The 22,104-nt window shown below is 38.8% G+C and overlaps 1 protein-coding gene across 1 annotated transcript in view; it reads right to left on the reverse strand.

Annotated features, from left to right (window-relative positions):
- The window catches only part of LIPC (lipase C, hepatic type), a 73,731-nt gene extending 52,888 nt beyond the window's left edge, over positions 1 to 20,843 (reverse strand). Inside the window, exon 1 of the mRNA XM_068695559.1 lies at positions 20,408 to 20,843. Within this exon, the coding sequence (XP_068551660.1) occupies positions 20,408 to 20,444 (37 nt within the window). The 5' untranslated portion in view covers positions 20,445 to 20,843. The remainder of the gene's footprint in view (positions 1 to 20,407) is intronic.
- Between the last annotated feature and the right edge of the window lie 1,261 nt (positions 20,844 to 22,104).

The raw sequence follows: 22,104 nt of genomic DNA on the forward strand, positions 1-22,104 counted from the left end.
AAAATAGCCATGAGAGCTGAAGGTTAATCTAAATATTTCATTAACGTAGACAAATCCTGGTATGGGAAATAAATCTAAAATTCTCTGTTTTAGAAGCGCTTCCCTATTGGTGGTAAAGTTAGTACCAGATTTTGGATAATTGCAAAATGTTTCAAATTAAGTGAACAAATTTTAGTCACATAAAAAAGTGATTAGTGGAGCACAATTAGACAACATCTCTCTCCACTGCCAGTTGAACAATCATGTGCAAGTGTGTGTAATAACTATAGGAGTTTCAGAGAAACAGTGCCTATGGATACAGAATGTATTATGCTGGAAATCAAAGCAGAATTTAAATAAAGCAGTGTCTTTAAATGCCACAGTGACCAGGTGTGAAATGCAAAGTGGGATGGGGAAAAAATTCTCTCAGGTAGTCAGCAAGTGTTACCGTGAAGTGGGACCCCACGTGAGCAGGACAAAACGCTCTCCTGAGGGCCCAGTCAGTGTCAGACTGGAGCATCCCAGTATCCCCAGGTAGGTCGGGGTTCCTGGGACATACCCACACTCATTTTAAACCAACGACCTGCCGATAATGATGTAGCTGTGGCAGCACAGGCCTTAGCAGCGATTGGAAATCAACCTGCATTTCCACTGCTTGTTGAGTTACCAGCCCACAGGGGTTAACATTGCCAGCGTCCACTGCTACCTGCATACCTTTGCTAGTATATAATTAGCCAGAGAGGTCTATACCATACCTCGCTGCCATGCTTTGCAGCATTGCAAAATTCTCCTTAGAAAGAGACCTCTGACACAGTAAATTTTCTCATAGGTTCTGAAATTATTCCCTCTGCCAAAAATGTTGTTTTCTAAATACAGTGATACAAAGTTAAGACAAACTTTTTTTCAGACCTTTCTAACCTCCTGAAAGTTAAAGTGCCTCAGAAAAATAAAGGGTGAGGAATAGAAATCTCTGTTGTTAGGCTGCCTGATCCAGAGCACTTTGTTTACATGCGTTTGAAAGAGTTTTGCTAGGGCTCTGTTTTAATCTTTTATAAGTACTCCTCTTACAAACAGGAATAGGTCATTCCGTTTGTTCTTTCTTGATGTCACTGGAGGTCTAAATATATTCTTTCCTAAATAAGGCATTTGCTTTTAAGCTAGGTTCTTGCCATATGGACGGTGGAAGTGCAGCTGTTTCTTTGGCACTACGTTCCTGAAGCTGTCATGGAAATGGAGTTTTGCAGGCTGCGTGTGTGCGTGTGTTGGGGTTCAGGGCTGCCCAGCCCCAAGGTTTTTCTCTATGGAAACCTACATCTTCTTTCCTGCAGACCTTCTTGAATGTACCAACATCAGCAGAACTAGGGAGAGTCTCTAGAAAAGGTATTTCAGGAGAGCTAACAAGCAATTGTTGCAAGAGAACAAGCAATCGTAGGTTCTTAGGGAAGACGAAAGGCCTGGGAAAATGCCTCCAACCTGGAGCTGGAACAAGGAATTGCGATTGGTCTTGGAAAGAGACCCCTTTTGATTTGGATTTGAGAGGGAAGGGGAAGAGATGTTCTGGATGCCATCGGGGAATCTGTGACAAGAATTTAGGCTGTGATGTTGGACAGGAAATGTGTATTTCAGTAAAGTTAGCATTGGTGGAAATCACTGGTATGATTTAGTACAGCCTTGCAGTGAACCACAGGAATCAGGAAAGTAGGGGAGTACCAAGGGGAGAAAGCTTAGGAGCTCGTTTTTTCTGCAGACAAGAATTGTTCAGGAACAGGCTGATAGATGTGTCAGGTACTGACCAATCTGCTGGATCTTTGTGAGGAGCTTGCCTGGGAAGAGACTGTTGGGATCAGTTCTTGGATTTACTTCTTGTTCCAGCACCCATCTAAGAAACCAAAATGACACTACAAGTATCTTGTGGAGAATTGGGCTTCATCAGCTGGTGCTTGGACTTCTTGATCTTGAAGATTTTTTTCCAACCTAGATGATCTAAGATTGCTTAAAGTGGTAAGAGGAAAACTGGGACAAGGAGGAGTCACAAAAGGAGGGGGCACCAGGAACCTGCCTTCCCCCTGCTATCTGCAGCGCTTCATTTGGCAATCCTACGTCAGCCGTTGCTAGTATTAATTTATCGCTTCAGGTTCGACAGAATATCAGCTATAACAATAAGAGAGCCAGGCAGTGCTGCAGGAATATTGTACAGTATTTGAATGAGAGATTCCACGATGTATATTCAAGATGAGTTTATGTAGCACAAAATTGCATGCTATGGCACATTAATCCACAGAGAGCAGATGTGATTATGTTCTGGAGGAAGGAGCTGCTCACAATGGCCTCTATAGTGCTGTTACACTGGGTGCTTTCCTAGTGCTTGTTTCTTTTCCCTAGGTCTATTCTCTATTTGATTTGCATGAGTAGTTCCAATTATTATCTACTCATAAAGAAAGGAATACATCTCCTGCAATGTAATGACCATTAGAGGTAGAAGACTCCTGATAAATAATTTTTCAGTGAATCCAAATATTAAAATCGTAACCTTCACCAACTTCGACATGTTTATATGGTCACTTGAGGAAGGTACCTACTTTGCCTGAGCTGCTGTCTCTCCTCTTGGTTAATGGTTATGTTTGTGTAGTATATATAATATTCTACACATACACATGTATAACCTCGGCTGGCTTTAGGAATTAGTTCCCTATATAAAAAGTACATGTATATATAGAAACTATAAAGAAAGATGGAAGAGTGATGTAGAAAAAGACACTGTGAACATGCAAGGTAGGCTGTGTCCTAATCTGTCCTAAGAGTGAGGGGAAGATTTATTCCTTTGAGTGGGCACGTTTGTTGCCAGCGCTCTGGGTAAGGCAGTGGCATATTTTTGTATTTGCAAAAATCTTGTTTCTTAAAAACAGTCTGAAATTAAATTCCTAAATTTAAGGTTTAAATATGTTAATCATAAAATGTAAAGGATCCATTTAAGAACAAATGTTATTCTTCTACCAAATTAGTAGATTTGATCTCTTTTTTTTTCTGTAACACCCAGCGCTTGCACATTACTTCATTTCCCATGGTGAAGTCACTCATACCTACTGTGGTGTTCTGGATTTTTTTTTTTTTTTTTTTTTAATACTAACTTCAAAAACGGATCATCCAAAGTGTTCTTCTTTTCGACATGTTTCTTCTGTGGAACTGATAAAACATATTTTGTGTTGCGTGGACGCAAATGCTTGTCTCCTTTACATGAAATAGAACCTTTTCTTAAACACACAGCTTCCAAAAATAAACTTCAAGCTTACGTTACTGTGTTTGTATCTGGTTTGCATATATATTGTAAAAGGGCTTGATAACCTTCTCTCTTCTGCTAGAGATGCTGCTTGTACAACATATACCCAGGAGGTATGCTCTTAATCAGAATCCCCATCTGCTTCTTGGCTCCTGTTCCAATTATAGTCAGACATCTTGCACTTATTCACATCTATAATAAAATTGATGGTTTCACTATTGAGAAGCAGCACGTGACTAATGGTGCATTGTACCAGGCAAGCTTTCTTAAATATATCTTCTTAATCCAATTAAATAAAGGAACACAGCAGAAGTTTGACAGACATACAATCTTTTTATCCTTTTTTTTTTTCTTTTTTTTTTTTTCTGAGACCAAACTGTTCATTAGGATGGCTTTCAATCACCTGAGGACCAATAACATTGTAGTACAAGATGTTCTTTCAGGTTTAGAAGAGATTTTATGGGCCAGAACTTCAGCTGGCATAAATTGGCTTCTGTGAAGCTATAACGGTTTTCACAAGTTCAGGATCCACCCTCTGTTCCTATAATTACCCACGGACATCTGAAAAAAGATTCATGTGCATGGTTATACTAATCTATCTGAGGTTATAGAGCAGGAAGATTTTTATGTGGTTGAATTTTTAATGCAATTTTTAAATCCAGAATTTATTCTGCCAGTTTCATCATTCCTAAGATTTTTTAATATCAAATAACTCTGAAGAGACATTTTTAGATGGAATTCCGTGTGGATTCATGGCCTGTGTCAAAAGTACAACAGTTTCTGCACATCTGAAACTTCCTTTCCAGCAATACCTATTGAGCAATCAAGGCTTTTCAGTACTAAATTCACAATTAAATAATTGATAAGCTAATCTTGATTTCTGATATGAAAGAAAAGTACTTGTTTTCATAAAGAAAGCCCTGTGAAATAAGGATTTCTTTCATGAGATGGATTCCATACTCTGTAGCCCCTGATAAAGTAGTTTTCTTCCAGGACTCATCACCCAGAATATTGTCTGACTTTCCCTGATAGCACGGTTGGGACTAACAATTATGTTCATGCATTTTTCAATTTTCTTGCAAGTTTAATACATTCTATGTAAGTGTGTCTTTTCATAATTTTTGAAATATGCTCCACTGAATGCCTTGTATTAGAAATAGCTGTAAACAGAGAACCAAACTGCATCTGCCAAGCAAAAAGAGAATTGTGGGGTAAATGGGTCATGTGCTCCTACTTTCAACTATAGGAAAAAAAGTGTATTTCCTTCCTTGTTGGTGTAGTACTTTTTGTAACAATGCATGGCTTGTTTAGTTGCCTTAGAGGAATGCTATTTCTTGGCTTATGTGGCTGCCTTTCTCCCTCATGGCTACACCGTCCACTTGGGGCATGTCTGAATGCTTCACAAGTCAGCAGAACACAGATTAGATGAACAAAGGGGACAACAACTCCCAATAAATGTGGGCTGCCCACACTTCTGTGTTATGTGTGGAATATTCTGTGCCCACTCCTGCCTTAAAACAGGTAAGGAGCTGAACGACTCCCTGACTTGCTTTGTAAGTAGTTCTTCTCTTCACAAATACTGGGCTAAATTTCTGCATGGTTATACATTACTGGAAAGGGTTGTCCAGCCAGGCTGCAAAATGTTTCTCCAGCTGCATTCAATCTAATTAGGGAATTCACTGCTGTCAGTTCCCTATCTCAGAGATGATTGTGTGGCCTCTAAAATTCTGTATTGAATTTGTTATTGTTAAAGCAAAATTTTCATAGAGCTGTGACCTCTAACATGTAGGAAAGCTTCCATGATTCAGCACTGCAGGGTCATGCTGTAAAGAACAGATGTGGTTTTGGTAACCCTGGCGTGCCTGCTGCTGCTGCTGTTTCTTCTGTTTATGGCAAAGTGCTGTAAGTCTGTACACAGAAGTGTGTAGACCGGACATTTCTCTTCATTGGGCTGTGTATGAAATGGCTAAACATGTGCAACAAATCTCATTGGAAGACTGAGACCCAATCCAACCTCCTCTATTTCAATTCCTTTTTTTTTTTATTTTTCCTTTTTCTTTATTTTTTTCTTTTTTTTTTTTTTTTCTTTTTTTTTTTTCCCCAGGGATTGAGCTTTATGGTTTTAAGGAAAAACAACACAAGTGCAATGCCTTTTGAAGCTGCCTTGCTTGTTCACCTCCCTCACATCAAAGAGCATCACATCTGAATGAGATGAATACATGGGAAAAATAACAATGTGCTCCCCCTTCCCTTTCCACTATAGTGCAAAGAAGGAGGGAGACTTTTTGATAACAGATATAAAACAGACTTGTTTCACAAATTGATTGATGGCTCTTATGAATAAAGAGGACAGCAAGAACGAGACAACTAGGGGTTATTGTAGGCAACATATTTGAAGAGGATACACTTGAAAGCACTTAAAATAAAAGGCAGAGAGCCATGCCAAAGTAAAAGAACTTAAAAGACATTAAACATTCAAGTGCTGATTGATGATGACTATTAGGAGTTAACACACTTACAAGAGCAAAACCTGGATTTCTCTATGGAGTTGCTGTCACTGAAATTGAGTCTTTATGAAAAGGGAAGAACAAACAAACAACAAAGGTGAACGAAGAAGAATTGGAATTACATACACAGAGTAGGTATGAACAAATAAAGCTGAATGCTGAAAGAAAAATCCCTTTGGAAAAAAGGAAAAACAGTGAGAAGAAAAAAAAATGATACCTGAATGGATACAAGTCTTAGTAGCATAGGCAGACTAATCAGTAATAAAAAAATATTTCCAGGCAACCATTTCTCCTGTACCCACTGACTGCATCATTTTCAACACGTCTCTGTAACAAGTGGTTCTGGCCACCAGGGCAAGGGGGCAGCTCCAAGGACAATACTGAAGGTCAAAATCAGAAAAAAAAAGAAAAAAAATAAAAGAAAAAAAAAAAGGAGGGGGGGGGCTTTCCTTGAGACATCCTTCATCACCCTCCCTCACTCTGAAGAGCTTTCACTCTCTCCTCATAGTGTTTTCTTGCTCTAACTCAGTGCAGCTAGCATTGCTTTGGCTCTTTATTAGCAAGCGTAAAGAACTGGGAGGATGAGGAAGTATGGGCAGTCAGCAGACCGAGATGGTTAATTCCAAATGCTTCGATTGCTCCGGGGCCTGAAACGGCTCTTGCTAGTCTTCTACCTGAAGTCAGATACTGGATTGGATAGACCCTTTAGACCTGATGTATTGTGGCAGTTCCTACATTTCTACAAGATTAGAGAAGATTACAGAATAGAAAATTGGCTTACTTAAGGGATGAAGAAGCCTTAAATACTTCAAGCATCAGTTAGGATAAACATACATTTAAAAGCTTCTCCAAATTTTCTGAAAACCTGGTCTGAAAAACTGCCTGAAAATATTTTCAGGAGCTTTTCCTTTCCAAAATGTCTGGATCTAGACAGAAGAATGAAGCAGTAAAGCAATATTGGAAGTATTTAACCTTTTTGAGCCTTAACATTTCAGCTCAGTTCCATGTTCTGTTTGGCATATATTTTTGAATCAGTTTGACCAGGCTTAATTGATTTGGGACAAGCAATGTGATATTTTTAATGGGATTTATGTCAGCAGATTGTATTGTCAGCTGCTTGCTTGATTTTTTTTATTTTTTTTTTATTTTTTTATTTTTTCCCCTTTGTAGTTCTGTAGGTGTAACAAGGGAATTTGAAACAACATCTTGTTTTTTCAGTCTGCTTTCTGCTGTGACAATGGGAGATGTGGTCCACAGGGCTCGATTTTATAAAGGTTATGCTTGATTGCAAGTTCTTCTGGAAAAGGCACAAGCTTATGCTTATTTCTTACAGTAAGATGAACATACCTAAAAATTTCTGTTGTCTTATTTCTAAAGGTACAGCTATAAGACTGGCATCCCAAGCGACCAGAAGTCTTCAGCAAATGAACACCATTAAAGAATATGACTGTCAGGTTGTAGCTTGTAATAAGCAGAGCAATATCTGCAGATTATGTTTTAGATGCCTAAGGGAAAGTATAGGAAAAGCTTTTGCCAGGCGTAAGCTATGGATCACTCATTATTCTCTCACACTGACAAATCTCAGACTCTTCCATGAGCAACAAATTTATTTTAAATGTAAAAAATATATAAACCCCAGCCACTTAAAGTACAAGTTAACATCTTAAAAAGAGAAGACCAAATGTATGTCTAGCTAGTAATGGTTAACTCTCGTTTGTGTGGCTGGCTGAGTAATACATATACTCAATATACAAGAGTGAGCACAATGTCAAAAATGAAGACCCAGTCAAGCCGGAGGAGGGTGGACTGGTGGTATCTGCCCACATACGTCTTGTCAGAATAATTCCAGTTCAGTTCACAACAAAACAGCTAAAAAGGCAGAGAAGTCCAAAGACAAAACCCTTCAGACAATGAAAAATGCTCCTAGCTAGTTTCTAGCTAGTCCATACAGCCGCTTTGCTTCCTGCATTCTCCTTCCCTCCCTGTTGGATGGGGAATGCTGCTGCTCCCTTCAGTCCCACAGCAGCTTGCTTTTCTTATTGGAACCAGACCTCACCTAAGAAGGGAAAGGCCAATGTACACAAAACACGTACCTCATTCTCCTTCTTGTCAAGGCAAAAGAAGGTAAGTAGTGGTCGTGTGGAGAGCTATGGTGGATATTTTAGTGAATTCATATGAAAAACAAGTTCCCCAGAAGCAGCTGTCCCTTTTTGAAAATTTCTGCCTGTATGTTGTAATAAATAAAATTCAGTGCTCAATGATCTCTTGTTCACTTCAGTGACAAATGCAGGCTGGAAATCAACTTGCTGAAGAAACTGATTACAGAGATTGGGAAGTTTAGTGTTACTGAATGGTAAAAGCATTGATAACTTTGTTCACTGAAATGCAAATGAAAAGAGCCTACCAGCAAGAATTGAAATTCTTGTCTCTCTGTTATTTCTGAAGCTGCAAATCTTTGTCTCCTGGATTAGCCACAGGATAATTGATTAAATGTATTGACATTCCAAAGTCCATACTTGCTGAAGTGATTCACGGCAGCAAATCAGTGTTATACCTGAAGGGACCGTGGCTATGAATTCAAACAAGTTTTTGGTAGCATCCTGTGCTGATATTCCACAGCTGAGATGAGAAATACGAAGAGCTATTAAACACTGAATCTAGCACAGATGTTTCCTGTTAAAACATGTTAGTAAAATTCTGGTATTCAGTAGGCCTTTAGTATCCACCCTCTATCTGTGGTATTAATTTCTAGGATTTCAGAATAGAACAAAAAAAGCAGACATATAATATGAAAGAAGACCCACTGGGGTGTTTTCTCTCCCTCCACTTTCCATTTTTCTATGTTCCTTAATCTGTGTATGGAATCCTTTTATGGGGGCAACATGGATAAGACAAAGCTGGTTCTCCATCTGGGAGTCACTCATTGCAGCCCAGTGCACCACAAACAAGCTTTTGAGCATATGCTACCTACATAAGTGATGATGGAGAAAGGCTGATTGTGCCCTTTGCATAACCATAGTATTGTTTGCCAAATGACCAGTCTGTGCTTGTGGCTTTTAAGTAGCTTTTGTTCAACAAACTGCTTGGGAAGTGCTTTTGCCTGAGGAGGAAGCTGAGCAAAGGTCTGAAGGCAAACTGCTGAGTGATCGGGTGAGTGCTGTAGGAACACCACAGGTCAATAACCAAGGCAGTTGCCACAGACCCACTCAAATGAAGTGGTGGCAAAGCTCATCTTTCTGGAACTTGGTGGGGAGATAAAAGAGAAAGCACCAAGCATAACAGTAGTTTTGTCCAGAACATGCATTGCAAACACAGACACAATTTATTGTGTAAACCAACTTTTCAAGACTTTCAGGCATTTTTATTCAGTGTTGAATGTCAGCTTTCCTTTCTTGCCCACATAGGTACAGGCATTGGATATATGACTTTAAAGGCTTAGGGATCTAGGGATTACTTATATTTTAACTTCTGTTTTCTTCTACCCTTCAGTGTTAAGTTTGCACTAGAAAAGTGAATTCCATTTGCAGAAGTCCGTAATGCCTTCTGAGACAGGACTATATCTGATACAATATGAAAAGATAGGGGTACAGTGTCCTGTAAAAGTGACTTGAGATCTCAAAAACTTTCTTCAAAGTAAAAGAGCTGCCTGTGAAGGTTTGCCCACATTGTTTTAGTTTTTGAAAATAATTTTAATGCCATGATTAAGAATTACAAGTACCAAGGAAAGAAGTAGATTCCTGATGCTAAAATTGCACATTTTTTACCAAGAGGGGAATACCAGGCTCCTGTCATCCACTGGCCCTGAGCACATCCACCTTGGTTCAAGCGAGGACTGCAGCAGTCAGACAAGGCTGTTATAATGGTTCCTCTCATCTTGAGCCCATCAGCCAGTGTTCAGAGACATTAAGAAACTGAATCCCTCATGTAAGCTGCAGTTCACTGATCCTCCTCCCATTCTTCCAGGTGTTAAAATTGTGTAAAGACAGTTTATTTTCTATTCTTGGGGGCAGAGAAATAAAGCTCTAGGACATGATTTAATTGCAAAACAGTCATCACCAATTAACTGTGATTTTGGGTTTTGCTTTTCTAATAGTTTGGCATTTTAGATGTTTACTTTGCAAGCACTAAGAACGGGTCCCTGAGTATGACCATGGCAGTATCACTAGGGCTGATGCTAGAGAAATGATAGGGTTTGAGACAACTCGTTTTCAGTCTTTTTTTGGTCTTTAGGGACTTGATTCATCCAAATACTTCAATTATGTATCTATTTCTATAAAGTTCAATTAAATTACTTCAGAGTAAGCACATGCTTAAAATCTGCTGGTTTAGGATTTCTCAGTAAAGGTCCATTTATGAGATGCAGATTCTGCTTTCAGGTACCCTAGTGTAATTCAGAGTTGTTTCACCAGGGCTGATGGGTTTGTATTCACAATGCTGACAGCAGAGATTGCCCCAGATTGTGATGTAGCACCGAGAGGATTTCCTTCATTCCTTTTTGCCTAGTCACTTTGCATGCTGTTGTCATTAAGCTGTTGTGGCTAGCCATGGTTGTGTTTTCCTGGTATGGGGTGATTCCTGGTACAGTCACTGGTGCAAGGTGGTGTAAATCTCTGCTATTGTACCTTTCTAGTAAATAGCCAGGGAAAGAGGAGTCTGATCTGATCTCCAGAAGGACCATTAAAAGTTTCAGCCCAGCTACAGCAGATCATCAAGGACTGTTTCTATGCGTTTTTAAAAAAATATTTATTAATGATAAAATCTAATAGCATGACAGTGAGTATTATAGTTTCCAGCTATTTTGTCTTTGCTTTTGTTCTGTCTCCCATACTCTGCCCCTGAGAACTATTTCTCTCTTTCTGTCTGCATCTTTATCTGTTGGCAGTTCTCTCCCTTGTTCTTTACCTCCTCCTTGGCACAGGTGAGACACATTTCAAGCTCTCCTGAGAAGGAGGTTTCCAAGCCATCTGTATATGTCTCCCACTCACTGTAGCATTGTTTAAAGGTTAAAAGGAATTATAAAAATATTTTGTGATGTCCTCTGCAGCACCAGGCAGAGCTGGTAAAAAGTGTGCCCAAGGCAGATGTGTTTAATGCCACCATTAATATTGTTTACAGACTGGAAAGAAAAAAGCAAGGAAAAATAGCTTTTTGGCTTCTCAAGCTGTTTTTTGTTTTTTTTTTTTTTTTTTTTTTTTTTCTAAACTGTTCTGTTGCCTGTTAAGAGATATCTTTCAACAGTTCTGCAACATTCAGCTTAAAAACATGAACAATAACATCATATCTAATATGTCAAATACATCAGGAAACAGGTGTTTGGAGCTGGGTTCTCTCTGTCTCTCGGTTCCCTGTTAGCTCATAGGTAATGCACGCAACTTTCTGTTGGCTCGGATGCCCCACTGAAGAGGGGGGTTCAGTAGTATTTATTTTTCTAGAATGTGGCGAAGTTGAATGAATCCTCTGTAAAAGACAATGTATTTTCTGGAGAAAAGGTGCTATATAAGTCAAAGTAATAGTTCTGTATCTAAATGGATGCTTCAATCTAGCAGATGGGAGTAAGGCTTAAGAAAAACGTGGAACATTTTTTCCCTTGCATATTTCTGCTATTTTTGTAACTCAGAACTCACTTTGAAATGAATGCCTGTTAAACGAACATAAATGTTAACAGAATACATTTTCCCACACAGTTATATGTTCCCACATCAAAAACTTTAGTTACTGGGTTTAGGCCGCACACGTTACCAGGGCAGGCTCTCTGCAGAGGCACACAGCCACGCCGCGCTCTGCTTGCTCAGCTTTGCTCCTCTGCAGCGGGGCCTTGCTCCCTCCCACCACCTCCCTGTACCTGTTGGGACCCTGCACATTTCTTCCTGGGGAAGCTAATAGCTCTAGAAATGTGTTGACTGTCTTTTACAGTCTGGTGGGCTGATCAGCTTTCTGTGGGCTTTGAGTAAAGACTGGTTGTTGGCAGTGAGGGGTGAGGTGTGCCGCGGCTCTGTTCACAGCAAAACGATGACACCCCCAAGGAGGGTCTGCGTCCCCATGGCCCGCTGCAGGTAACTTGAAGCTTTTTTTGCTCTTACAACCAATGACAAACCCAAACTGCTTCACACACAGGCTCCGGGCATCTGCTCTGATTCCTGATTCCTTTTGTAGGGCTTCTTACTGAGGAGCATGATAGTCGTCTTTCCCAAAGCCATAAGAAGTAGCATGTTTGTTGAATAAGTTGGGAGAAAAAGCACAGGTGTTGATTCTGGTAAAATATCAAGCTGCCCAATGGGCTTATGGTGATGGGGGAATAGGTAAGCAGTCTGAAATGCATTTACTTTGGAGAAAAAGAAGAGGGCCATGAGCAAACACCTCATCCACGGAATGCAGACCTTTCTAACCCCGTACTTAGTGTGGCAATGTGGACCTGCACTGCTATGTCTCCATATTCCTTCACTCTGCTCCGTGGCACGAAGCTCAGAGCAGCTACTGCTGGCTTGCAGTGCCCTCCCACCATCTTTAGGACCAACACAGAACTACATAGCTAGCCTCTTCCTCCCAAGATTTGTCTAGCTTAGCTCAAGCAGGGCTCAGTGCCCTGTTGTGTGTTCCTTTATTTTCTCTGTTCTAATTATAACTTCAAATTTATTATTAGTTTGTTTGTTTTTTTTTTTTTTTTTGTTTTTGTTTTTAATTTCCAGATTCCATTTGGCATCTTGTACCAAAATTTCCTGCAGAGAAAGAACTCAGGCTATTGGATATAAACCTTTCTTGGCACTTTCCCTCACAGATGGTCCAATCTGCTCTGCAGCGTATGCCTGACAGCTAGTTAATCTGGCAGTGCAGGTACATGCATTTGAAAATGCAAGTTCTAGATCAGCTTCAGGTAAGCACCTCATCTGTGTTCTGTAACTCAAAATTGTAGGCATGCAATGGCACACAAACCACATTTAAAGGGAATGTGCTTTTTACCATCACATATGAAGATGTTTCGGGCAATTTACAAAATGTTACAAAAAGTGACCAAGAAAAGTAAGCTCATTCACTTGCTATTCAAGGACATTCACCTTCTCTAGAAAATAAGACAGGGCAGTCTAAGTTAAAGATTGAAAGCCATTGTACTAAATAAAACATTTTCAAAACTTTGGCAATGTATTGGATAAATGCTTTGCATTGTAAATTTCTTTGGTCAGACTCTCTACTGAATTTAGTTAAACCATTCTACTTCAATATACTGTTCCTAAGATATCTTTGAATTACATATATTTGTCTCATGTAATGAACTCTGGGAAACTGCATCATGAAAAGTGCAGTAAGACTGCATAATATATCATGGTTTTGTGTTACTGGTGCATTACACAAGTGCAAACTTTATTATGTTTATAGTAATTTCATTTTGACACCAAAGGCCTAGTAAAGATGCATCATTGCTCAGTACCAAAAATCTGATATCTGAAACATATTTAAAACTCCATTTGTAACTAAAAATTTGTTTGTTTTTTTCTTTATACAACTACAGGACTATTTTTTACTCTCTCCCCCCCTCTCTCTTTTTAGAGAAAGAAGTTTCTGTGTTTCTAACTACAAGATAGCATACTGATTCTTAAAAAATTCTTTCCTCCACTCTGTTTATTCCATATTAGTGAAATTACTATGTGAAATCCTACAAAATTTATTACACATTAAATGCATCAGTTTTTGTAAATGCAAAAAGATAAAAACCGAATTCCACGTGTTCTGAAATCACAGTCTCCAAATAGCAGCAGCAAATTCCTCAGAATCGTACCTCACTTTTTGCCTGCCCATGCAGTATTTATGAAGAGATAAGTTAACACAAGGAATTAAATGAGTCATTTACACGAAGTTTAAGGCTGAGCATTGATCAGAATATTTGATATAATATTTTCCCACTCCTTTTTCCTGCAGAAATAAGAAATTCAAATCAAGAAATTGGGATGCCATTATGTCTTTATAGATCATATATCAATGTAAAATTTTAAATGGATGCAGAATTTCTCCATAATTCCTTTTATAGAAAAAATAAAAGTCTGCATAAAAGCTATTAGAAGTGTCCCTAGGAATTCCTGCTAGATTATGATAGTTTTTGTTATGAATTAACCTTAGAATATTTCACAGCAGCAAAAATCCTGAACATTTTTAAAAATTCACAATTTTATGAATAGTTCTTTAATATTATGCCCACATGCCTCATGCCCACTGTTCTGGCTTTCAAAGGTTCTGAGTATTCCCAATTTTAATGCAGTTCTAGTCCCTTTCCTCTAAAAATAACCAATTTTAAAATTAGCAGACACAATAATTTGGGCAATAGGGTAATTTCCAGAAGAATCATTCTTCGTAGGAGGATAAAAGGTTATGTTTAAACATACACCATTGCATATAGTTTTGTTTTCCATTTAGAATTAGGCAAAGTTGGTCCACCTTTAGGAACTGGGGTCATTTCCAGATTCTTTTTTGATTTAGATATAGTTTCTTTACAGATTTTTCACTTTTTTTTAAACTCTGTTTCATGCATTGTAATATTTATTCCCTCTGAGAGGAACAAAATACATAATGAAATTAAGTTCTTACTTGGAATTACGGGATATACGTATATTTATCTTAGATCTCAGCACAAAGCATGTCTAGGCTATATCACTGGCAGATGACTACTGCTTAGATAGCTCCTTAGAGAGCTATCAGTGCTGTTATTGAGTGTTTTGCATACAGACAGTCTTCATTCGGAATTTTGACAACCTAAGGTTTGAACATAGGGTATTTGGTTTGCATTGGCTTACATTTTGAGCCATGTATCCCTCTATTTTGCTGACACATTGTCGGGGAGCTATTACTGGAGCTGTCTGGATTATATGGGGATGGTTTTATTTTATAAAACAATACAGAACAAAATAGAAGGCAAAAAGAATTGCTTTTGGGAGAAGATGATCCCATTGCTTGGAAGAAAAAAATTACCTGATGTTAAATTAAACACTTAACCGAAATGAATACAACAGAATATGACAACAAAGAATTTAGATAATAACTTGAAAAAAGGGATTTAAACAATAACTTGAAAATAAGGATTTAGACAATGTTTCCTCATTCATTCAGTGCATGTGATAAGCTAAATCAAAGTTGCACAAGCAATTTTACATGAAGCACTTGGCTTTCTAGTGACGGCTACTAGTGATGAATTGCATGGCCCAGTTACTATGGTCATGATAACAGCTGACATTGTACAATGTGGACAGTTTCCTAATGTATCAAGTAAGGAAAGTTGAAATGTAAAATGCCCACGTATACTACCATTTCTGGAAGAAAGTGTTTCCCTAAAAGGCTGCTCAGTTTTGCTAGTGCCTGTGAATAGGACTGGTGGTAAGAAAGATGTTTCTGGACTTCACCCAGGCAAAGCAGGTGCACTGAGACTAGTGGGTGCAGGGAAGGAAGAACACTGAACACCTGACTTTTCATGAGTTGAGCTTCATTCACAAGGAATGAACCAAATGAGGCAGCTAGAGATGTGAGCTGTAATGGCATACAGCAGCATGGAACAATACCTCAGAGCTGGTGGCACCTCCAGGGCACGCCCTGAGGATGCAGCTCATAGCATAGGTATTGCATGGAGATCCAGTCACCTCCTTCTCAAGCAACACCAAAATGCCATTATGATCCTTTCCTGGAACAGAAAGAACCCTGAGGAAAATAATTTTCAGTCCCAGAAGAAAGTGAATAAAATTCCTTAAAAATTTGGGCTGCCAAGGGAGGAACTACTGCAATATATATAGTCCATAAATATATTTAAAATATCTGAGCTGCAGTGGCCAGTATGATGCCTTCTGGGAAGCAGGTATATTTTTCCATTTCTTTCAAGATTTGTTGTACTGTTTTGAGTGACAGAAACTCAGATCTATGGAAAATGGAAAAATTCAGAAGTGAATGTATTCTTTTCCCTGGGCAGGCACTCTGGTTCACCTGAAGAAATACTGATCCTCCTCCTTTGCTGGTGCAAGTCAGATGGCCTTTTTAAAATTCCACAAATAATATTTTCATTACACAATTATTAGGGATTTTATATGGTGAGCTTTCTGGGTTACTATGGTATAACGATATTACGTTTAGGCAACACACGCATCATATCCTTCAGATTCAACTGCTAACTAAATGAAAAAAGAACACCCTTTGACTACAGTTCTTGGACTTCAGTCAGTCAACCTTTGAAGAAACAGAATGTATTTTCTGTATAAATCAGACCAGACTTAAACAAATGGGTCAATTTGCATGCTGAATTTGAAGTTAAGATTAGGTATACAAAGGATATTACAAGAAACTGTGGTAAAATTAAAAAAAAAAAAAATCAGTACAAAGCTAAAGTTTATTGCCAGTACTGTTCTTGCCGATCAAAGCTATGCTAATGTGATCTAGGGTTACTTTAATATTTTGCAGCCTCTCATTCCCTCAGCGCGTGTTTTAAGCATGCATATCACTCACTCGCTTTTATAATAAAATAACTTGCAAAAGCCTTCTGCTTTGTATTGGCCTCCTGAGGTAGAAAGTCACAGAGATTTTAAGTCTCGCATTGCTTGCACCAGCTTCATTATGTTTGATGAAAGAAATATCGTGGTCATATCTCATAACATGCAGTACTTCCTCAATAACCAGATTGCTTTAAGGAAGGACATTTTTCACCTGGATAATGAAATCATATCGTAGTTATTTCCCTGGTCTTCTGTGTACGATACGTATAGGATGTTGGCTACATATTAATAACTACTGCACAGAATGATGGAAAGCTTTGAAAAGGAATTTTGTCTTTAGAGATGGATGTGTGGAGTCTCTATGGTCTTCCTGAAAGATGTACTGTGCAGCTTTTTATTCTCTGAGCAGGAAGAGATGTGTGTATAGTCTAAATATAATTATGGGTCAGAGTGTAAATGGTAGGCTCTGTGAAATCCATGACTAAGACCAGACCTATCAATTATGTCAGTGGGAGATCACTGCCAAGATCAAATGTAGATTATAGGCCTGGCTACATCTGCAGTCATGAAGCTTTGCTGGTGCGCCAGTCTTGGTGTGCTACCTTTAGCAAAGGGCGTGTTACAAATGTGGACGCAGCACATTCCTGCTTACTGCGGGTGAGATGCTCTTCCCCCGCCATCCCCGCCTTCCCAGAAAAAACAACCTCCACACAACTGTGTCTGCACTAGGGCTTTTGCTTGTGTAAGTAACTATATGTCAGTTTGGTTCATGCTCATATCAGGAGTATTTATTTACCAGCTCTGACTCAGAAGCTTCTTACACGCGTTAGATAACAGCTGCCCGATGAAGGTGTGCTGGCACAAAATGATCTGAAGCCTGGCCTTCAGCTCATGGCCTAACAGGGCTAAGCTGAGCTCTTGCCCTATACCCCGGTGAAGGGGTTGAGCAGTGACAGGGAAGGCCCAGGATTTCCCGTTGTCTATGTGACTGAGAGGCACAAAAGAGGGAATATCTGGCATGCTACCATCACCATGCTGTGCATAGTCGGGCCGGGATTCTGCATTATTCTGCGTTACATAAGCAGGTAGAGTCCTGTGCATGGCTATCAGAAACTGCAGTAAGGACCTTTAAATAAGAGATCCAGCCTGTTGGATTTCCTGCTCTTTTTCCTTTTCCAAGGCTCACTGCCCACCAGCCTTCAGGCATATCTTTGCAGCTGTATGCCTACGGCTGAAAAGCAGCCATGTACCTGAAGCTCCAGACTACATCTTTATTGCATCTTTTAGTCTTTGAGCAAGGTCTTGGCCATTCTGGACTAACTTGAGGGGTTCATATTATCTTTAAATTGGTAGAAAGTATATGTTGACTTTTACCAAGCTCTATCTAAACAGCTATGAAGAAAACACTTGGTCTTTCTGTGAAAATTCCTTCCTAATCTCTGAGTATACGTGACTGATTTTCTCTCAAGAGCATGAACTCCTTGCTGACTACATTGCAGTCCAGAGGGTGGTGGGTGAACACCTTCATCCAATAGTCCTGAAAGCAGGACAGTAAATCCTCGTAGTTGCCAATTCCTTTCCTTCTATTGGATCTTGATGGACATTTTCATAAGACTCTTGATTCCACATGAGGCAGAAATAGAAATAATTAATTGCCTGCGATAACCCCAAATTATCTTAGAGCATCCAGAACCCCAATCAGTCATCAAACTAAAATTGCAAAGGATGCTTTTCTTTCTAATCTTTGTCTTGGTAAGCAAGTAGAAGTAAAAGCTCCAAGCAGATGCCTAATTTGCCCTGAAACAATTCAATAGAAAACTGTTGGTCTTCTTGGGCATAAGACAAGATTATTATTTTAAAACAAATTAAGGCTTTTCAGTGTACACAGGACAGTATAATGACTGTTGGTTTTTTGTTTGTTTGTTTGTTTTTGCCATACATTTTTGCATGGGTTTTATAACTGAGGGATTGCAAGGCATTTAATACAGAAGGAAAAGAGATGTTGAGTGCAGAATCTTTGTTAAAAAAAGAAGTAGAAAGAACTTATCGAAAAAGGCTTGGAGGCAAACCAGTTACAGACCCATTGGCAGCAAAATGACCTGCTCATTCATCTTTCAAATTAAATACAAAACTTAGGTCCATGTAATTTGTGGCCATTTGAAACACTTGCATATTTTTTACTAAAGTCTGAATGCTGTTAATTTCGGTCTCCTGGCCAAACTGCAAACAGAGTGATTATTCTGCTTACTCCTTTCCTAAATTACAGCAACAGCTTCATAGGGAACAAATGCGTTCATAATTTGCTGACCTAAACTGCTCTTATATTGCTATGCACTATTAACAGTTGCTGTATTTCAAGCTATGGGTGGCTGCACTGGCGTGGTGGATTAAATGACCTCTGGGCAAAGCATGTATATCTTTCATTTGTTTAAAGCGCTTTGGGACAAAAGGTGCTGTATATATAAATGCTATCATAAAAATCATTTTAGACCCAAAATGTGTGGGAGCTGAAATGTGTTCTCTGAACAGGAGAAGCTCTTGGCATTCAGCAATATGGCTGGATAAAGGGAAGAGACTATGACTATTTGGGAACAGAGAATGTATGCCCATGGGCTGGGAAGCTGGTGGCCAATGATTGCCATGGAAAGGTGCTTTCACTGAGAAGCATTGCAAAATTGCAGAGCAAAATGGGAAACAAAAGGAGAATGGAGATTTACATGAAACAGGAGGCTTGGGGATACCTGCTCCTGTAAAATGAGGCTAGCTGGCAGGCTGCATTTTGTTTTCAGAAGTAGAGGAAAAAAAAGTTGAGAAACCTGGTAAACTTTTTCAGAGATTCAATACATTGTTTCTTAAGGTTCTATATTTTCTTCTGATTGTGTTGCAGCTTCTTTAAAAAAGATCCATACTCTGCCTGGAAGGTGAGAGAAAGACTGAGACAGCGTAAGGTATGAACAAGAGGCTTTTACCCACTTATTCTTCATACAAGTAGAGATTGTACTGGAGAGGTTTTTTTCTTGAGTAACTTGAGTTAAACAAGTAGAAGGCAGGGCTGGGTTCCCATTCTTCCATTCTGCTAAGTGTAAGCAGCTCCTTTCTCCTTCACTGAGTTGCAGGCTTATGGTCAGGAAAAATCAGAAATTTATTCCAGCACCAAAGCTGCCACTGAAATATATTTTTAAATGGATAAAAGTCAGTTTAGTACTTAGCAAAACTAAGAAGATAGGACCTTCTTCAGAGAGCTGGTGATGTCTTGACACAGTGCTGTAACCCAGTGGCACTGCCAGTACAGGGTCCTGGAACTGCAGTGAACAAAAAGTCACACATCCTGTGCATTTTAGCAGTCAGAGAGACTGCAGACCATTGTGGATGGTCTCCTAATCCTTACCAGAACAAAAAGTGTGTTTAGAGAAATAAAAGTCATCTTTGAATAGGCTGCTATGAGTAAAACGGGTTCACTTTTCAGCAGACTTTATTTGCTATGAATAATTTGACTAGCTTTGTTTAATTGGCAGACACAGCATTAACCAACCATATCACATATCCCACAGGCTCTGAATCATGTTAGAAGCCTTTTGCACTGTTAAATGATCACTAGTTTTCCTGTTTCAACAATTATTTTAGTTAATCTTGCCAAGTATCCTTCCATTGATGGCAGAACATAATGTTAAATATTTTAAATTACAAAATATCTTTAGGATGGTGCCTGAACAGCATTTACCTCTCTCTCCTCTTGGACTTTATTACTTTATCTATCAGGAAAAAAACTTCAAAAGAAAATATAGAAAACTCTTAGTAAACACAGTGAGTACATTACTAACAATTTCAACAGAATTACAGATTCTCATTTTGATTTTCAATAGAATGTAGACATCTTAATCACATAGGAAAATCAGCAAACCCTGCAATATTTGGGTCTGAGAGTGAGTCAGTTGTTGATTGTTGACTTGAAGGACTGAACCTGGAAATTAAAACAGTAGATTCCTAAGCCTCTCACGTGAACCAATTTGTGTTTTCACAAATATTCTCAGTCATATGTGACAAGGAATCTTATAATAAGGAATCTAATTTTAAGCTTTCATTTCTAATATCTCTGTTAAAAAAGCAGCTTGGTAAACCAACAAGTCTGAACAGCATCCAGACCACCAGGTATTTCTCATTACATTAAAAAAAAAAAAAGTGCTTACCTTGTGCCTTACTTGATGATATGTTCCACTTTAACATAAGCTTTTTTTGTAAGACGAAAGTTGAAAAAAGACTTTAATGAAGATTCACTCCTCGGGAACAGTGAATAGATATCACAAGCTAACATTTCTCCGTCGTATGTCCTCTTCAACAGAAGACACAACTCCGTGACATATTTGAGTGCTTGGTTTTGCAAAACTGGCATGTTCTTAAAAACGTTGCTAAATAAGATCATTGTGTACTACATTCATGTGCCAAAATACACATCCCCTACATATGTAAGACACATACGCATTTAGGCATCCAGGACAGGGTCTCAGAATTGGCTTTTTAACTTTAAAAATACAGGCCTCTATTATGGGCTAAATGCTATTCTCTCTATAAGACAACCATAACATTTGTGTACCCAAAATCAGCAGAACTGGTTCTCTCAAATTATAGCAAACTATAAGAAACAGAAGACAGAAAAGATTTAGGCCCAAATCCTGGCCATTTATAAGTCAAAGGCTGATTTGTCATTCCCTTAAAATAGACTGGTATTTTGCCTATAACAACCAATTACTTTGAAGCTGACTTTAGAGCGGAGTACAGGAACTGTGTATGAGGTAGATCAGATTTCCTGTTATGACCACAGATGCATTAGCTGGTATGCAGATCGAATATGCACAGTAGTCTTCTATATACTGGAACTCATACGGTAAAACTGGTCCATGTAATCAGGCAGGAATTTGGAAGGATGCAAAAATAAAAATGAAGTCCTAACATGGGATTTAATTGATTGGATATAGGGGCAGGTACAAAACCACTGCTCAAGGAAAGGCTTAGACGGTATGCAGAAACAGTTGGAGTGGTCTTTGTTGCCTTAGCATCAATTGTGACTGAGAATATTGTAAGGCTGTTTTGCAGGATCTCATGAAGGAATACCCTGAAAAGCATAATTCTGTGGAAGCCCATCAGCCTGGATTTAAAGACAGAAATGTTCTACCACATTAATTTTCTTGCTTTCTTAGAGGATACAGTGTCACAGCTGTGGCTAGCAAGGACAATACGGGGGATGTAATGCAGAGCGTGTTGAAATAAAAGAATACGATTCTCTGCTTTAGTAAGAATTGCACAGCAGGAGAAAAAGCATGTAATGGATAAAAATCCATCTTTGAACAGGATGCTGAGTGTGATGATTAGAAAATGGGACATTTCCTTAAGGATCTGAGAGAGCTCTTCCATTTATCACTGCATCTAATTGTAGGTGATGGAAGTATCAATTTTAAAATAATCAATTGCTTATGAAACCAACATCAAATATAAAGAAATTGCGGAATATTGTGAATATATCCTAGGAGATTTATCTTTTAAAGATGATAGTGGAGCAAGGTGATCAGTGAATTCCAATACACAAAAACTTAAATTAGGACTCCCGAGTTTGTATAAATACATACCGCATGTATTAAGAACATGTTCAGAGTAAAACAAAACTAGAGGATTTTAAAAATTCTGTCTGCTTTAATCTTAAAAAAAAAGCACCTGAACAGCTGTACCAGTGATTTAGAGGAATTAACCCTATTGAGGGTTTGAGGGGGAAAAGGGCTTAGCTGAGAGGTACTGAAAAATATGTTTCCTAGTCTAGGGAAATAATGCAAAAGTGATGCTTGGCTAACACACGGTCATTGCTCTTGTTTGCTTTCTGAGGGGATTTTGCGTT

This window comes from Anas acuta, chromosome 12 (assembly GCF_963932015.1).
Source record: "Anas acuta chromosome 12, bAnaAcu1.1, whole genome shotgun sequence".
Lineage (NCBI taxonomy): Eukaryota > Metazoa > Chordata > Aves > Anseriformes > Anatidae > Anas > Anas acuta.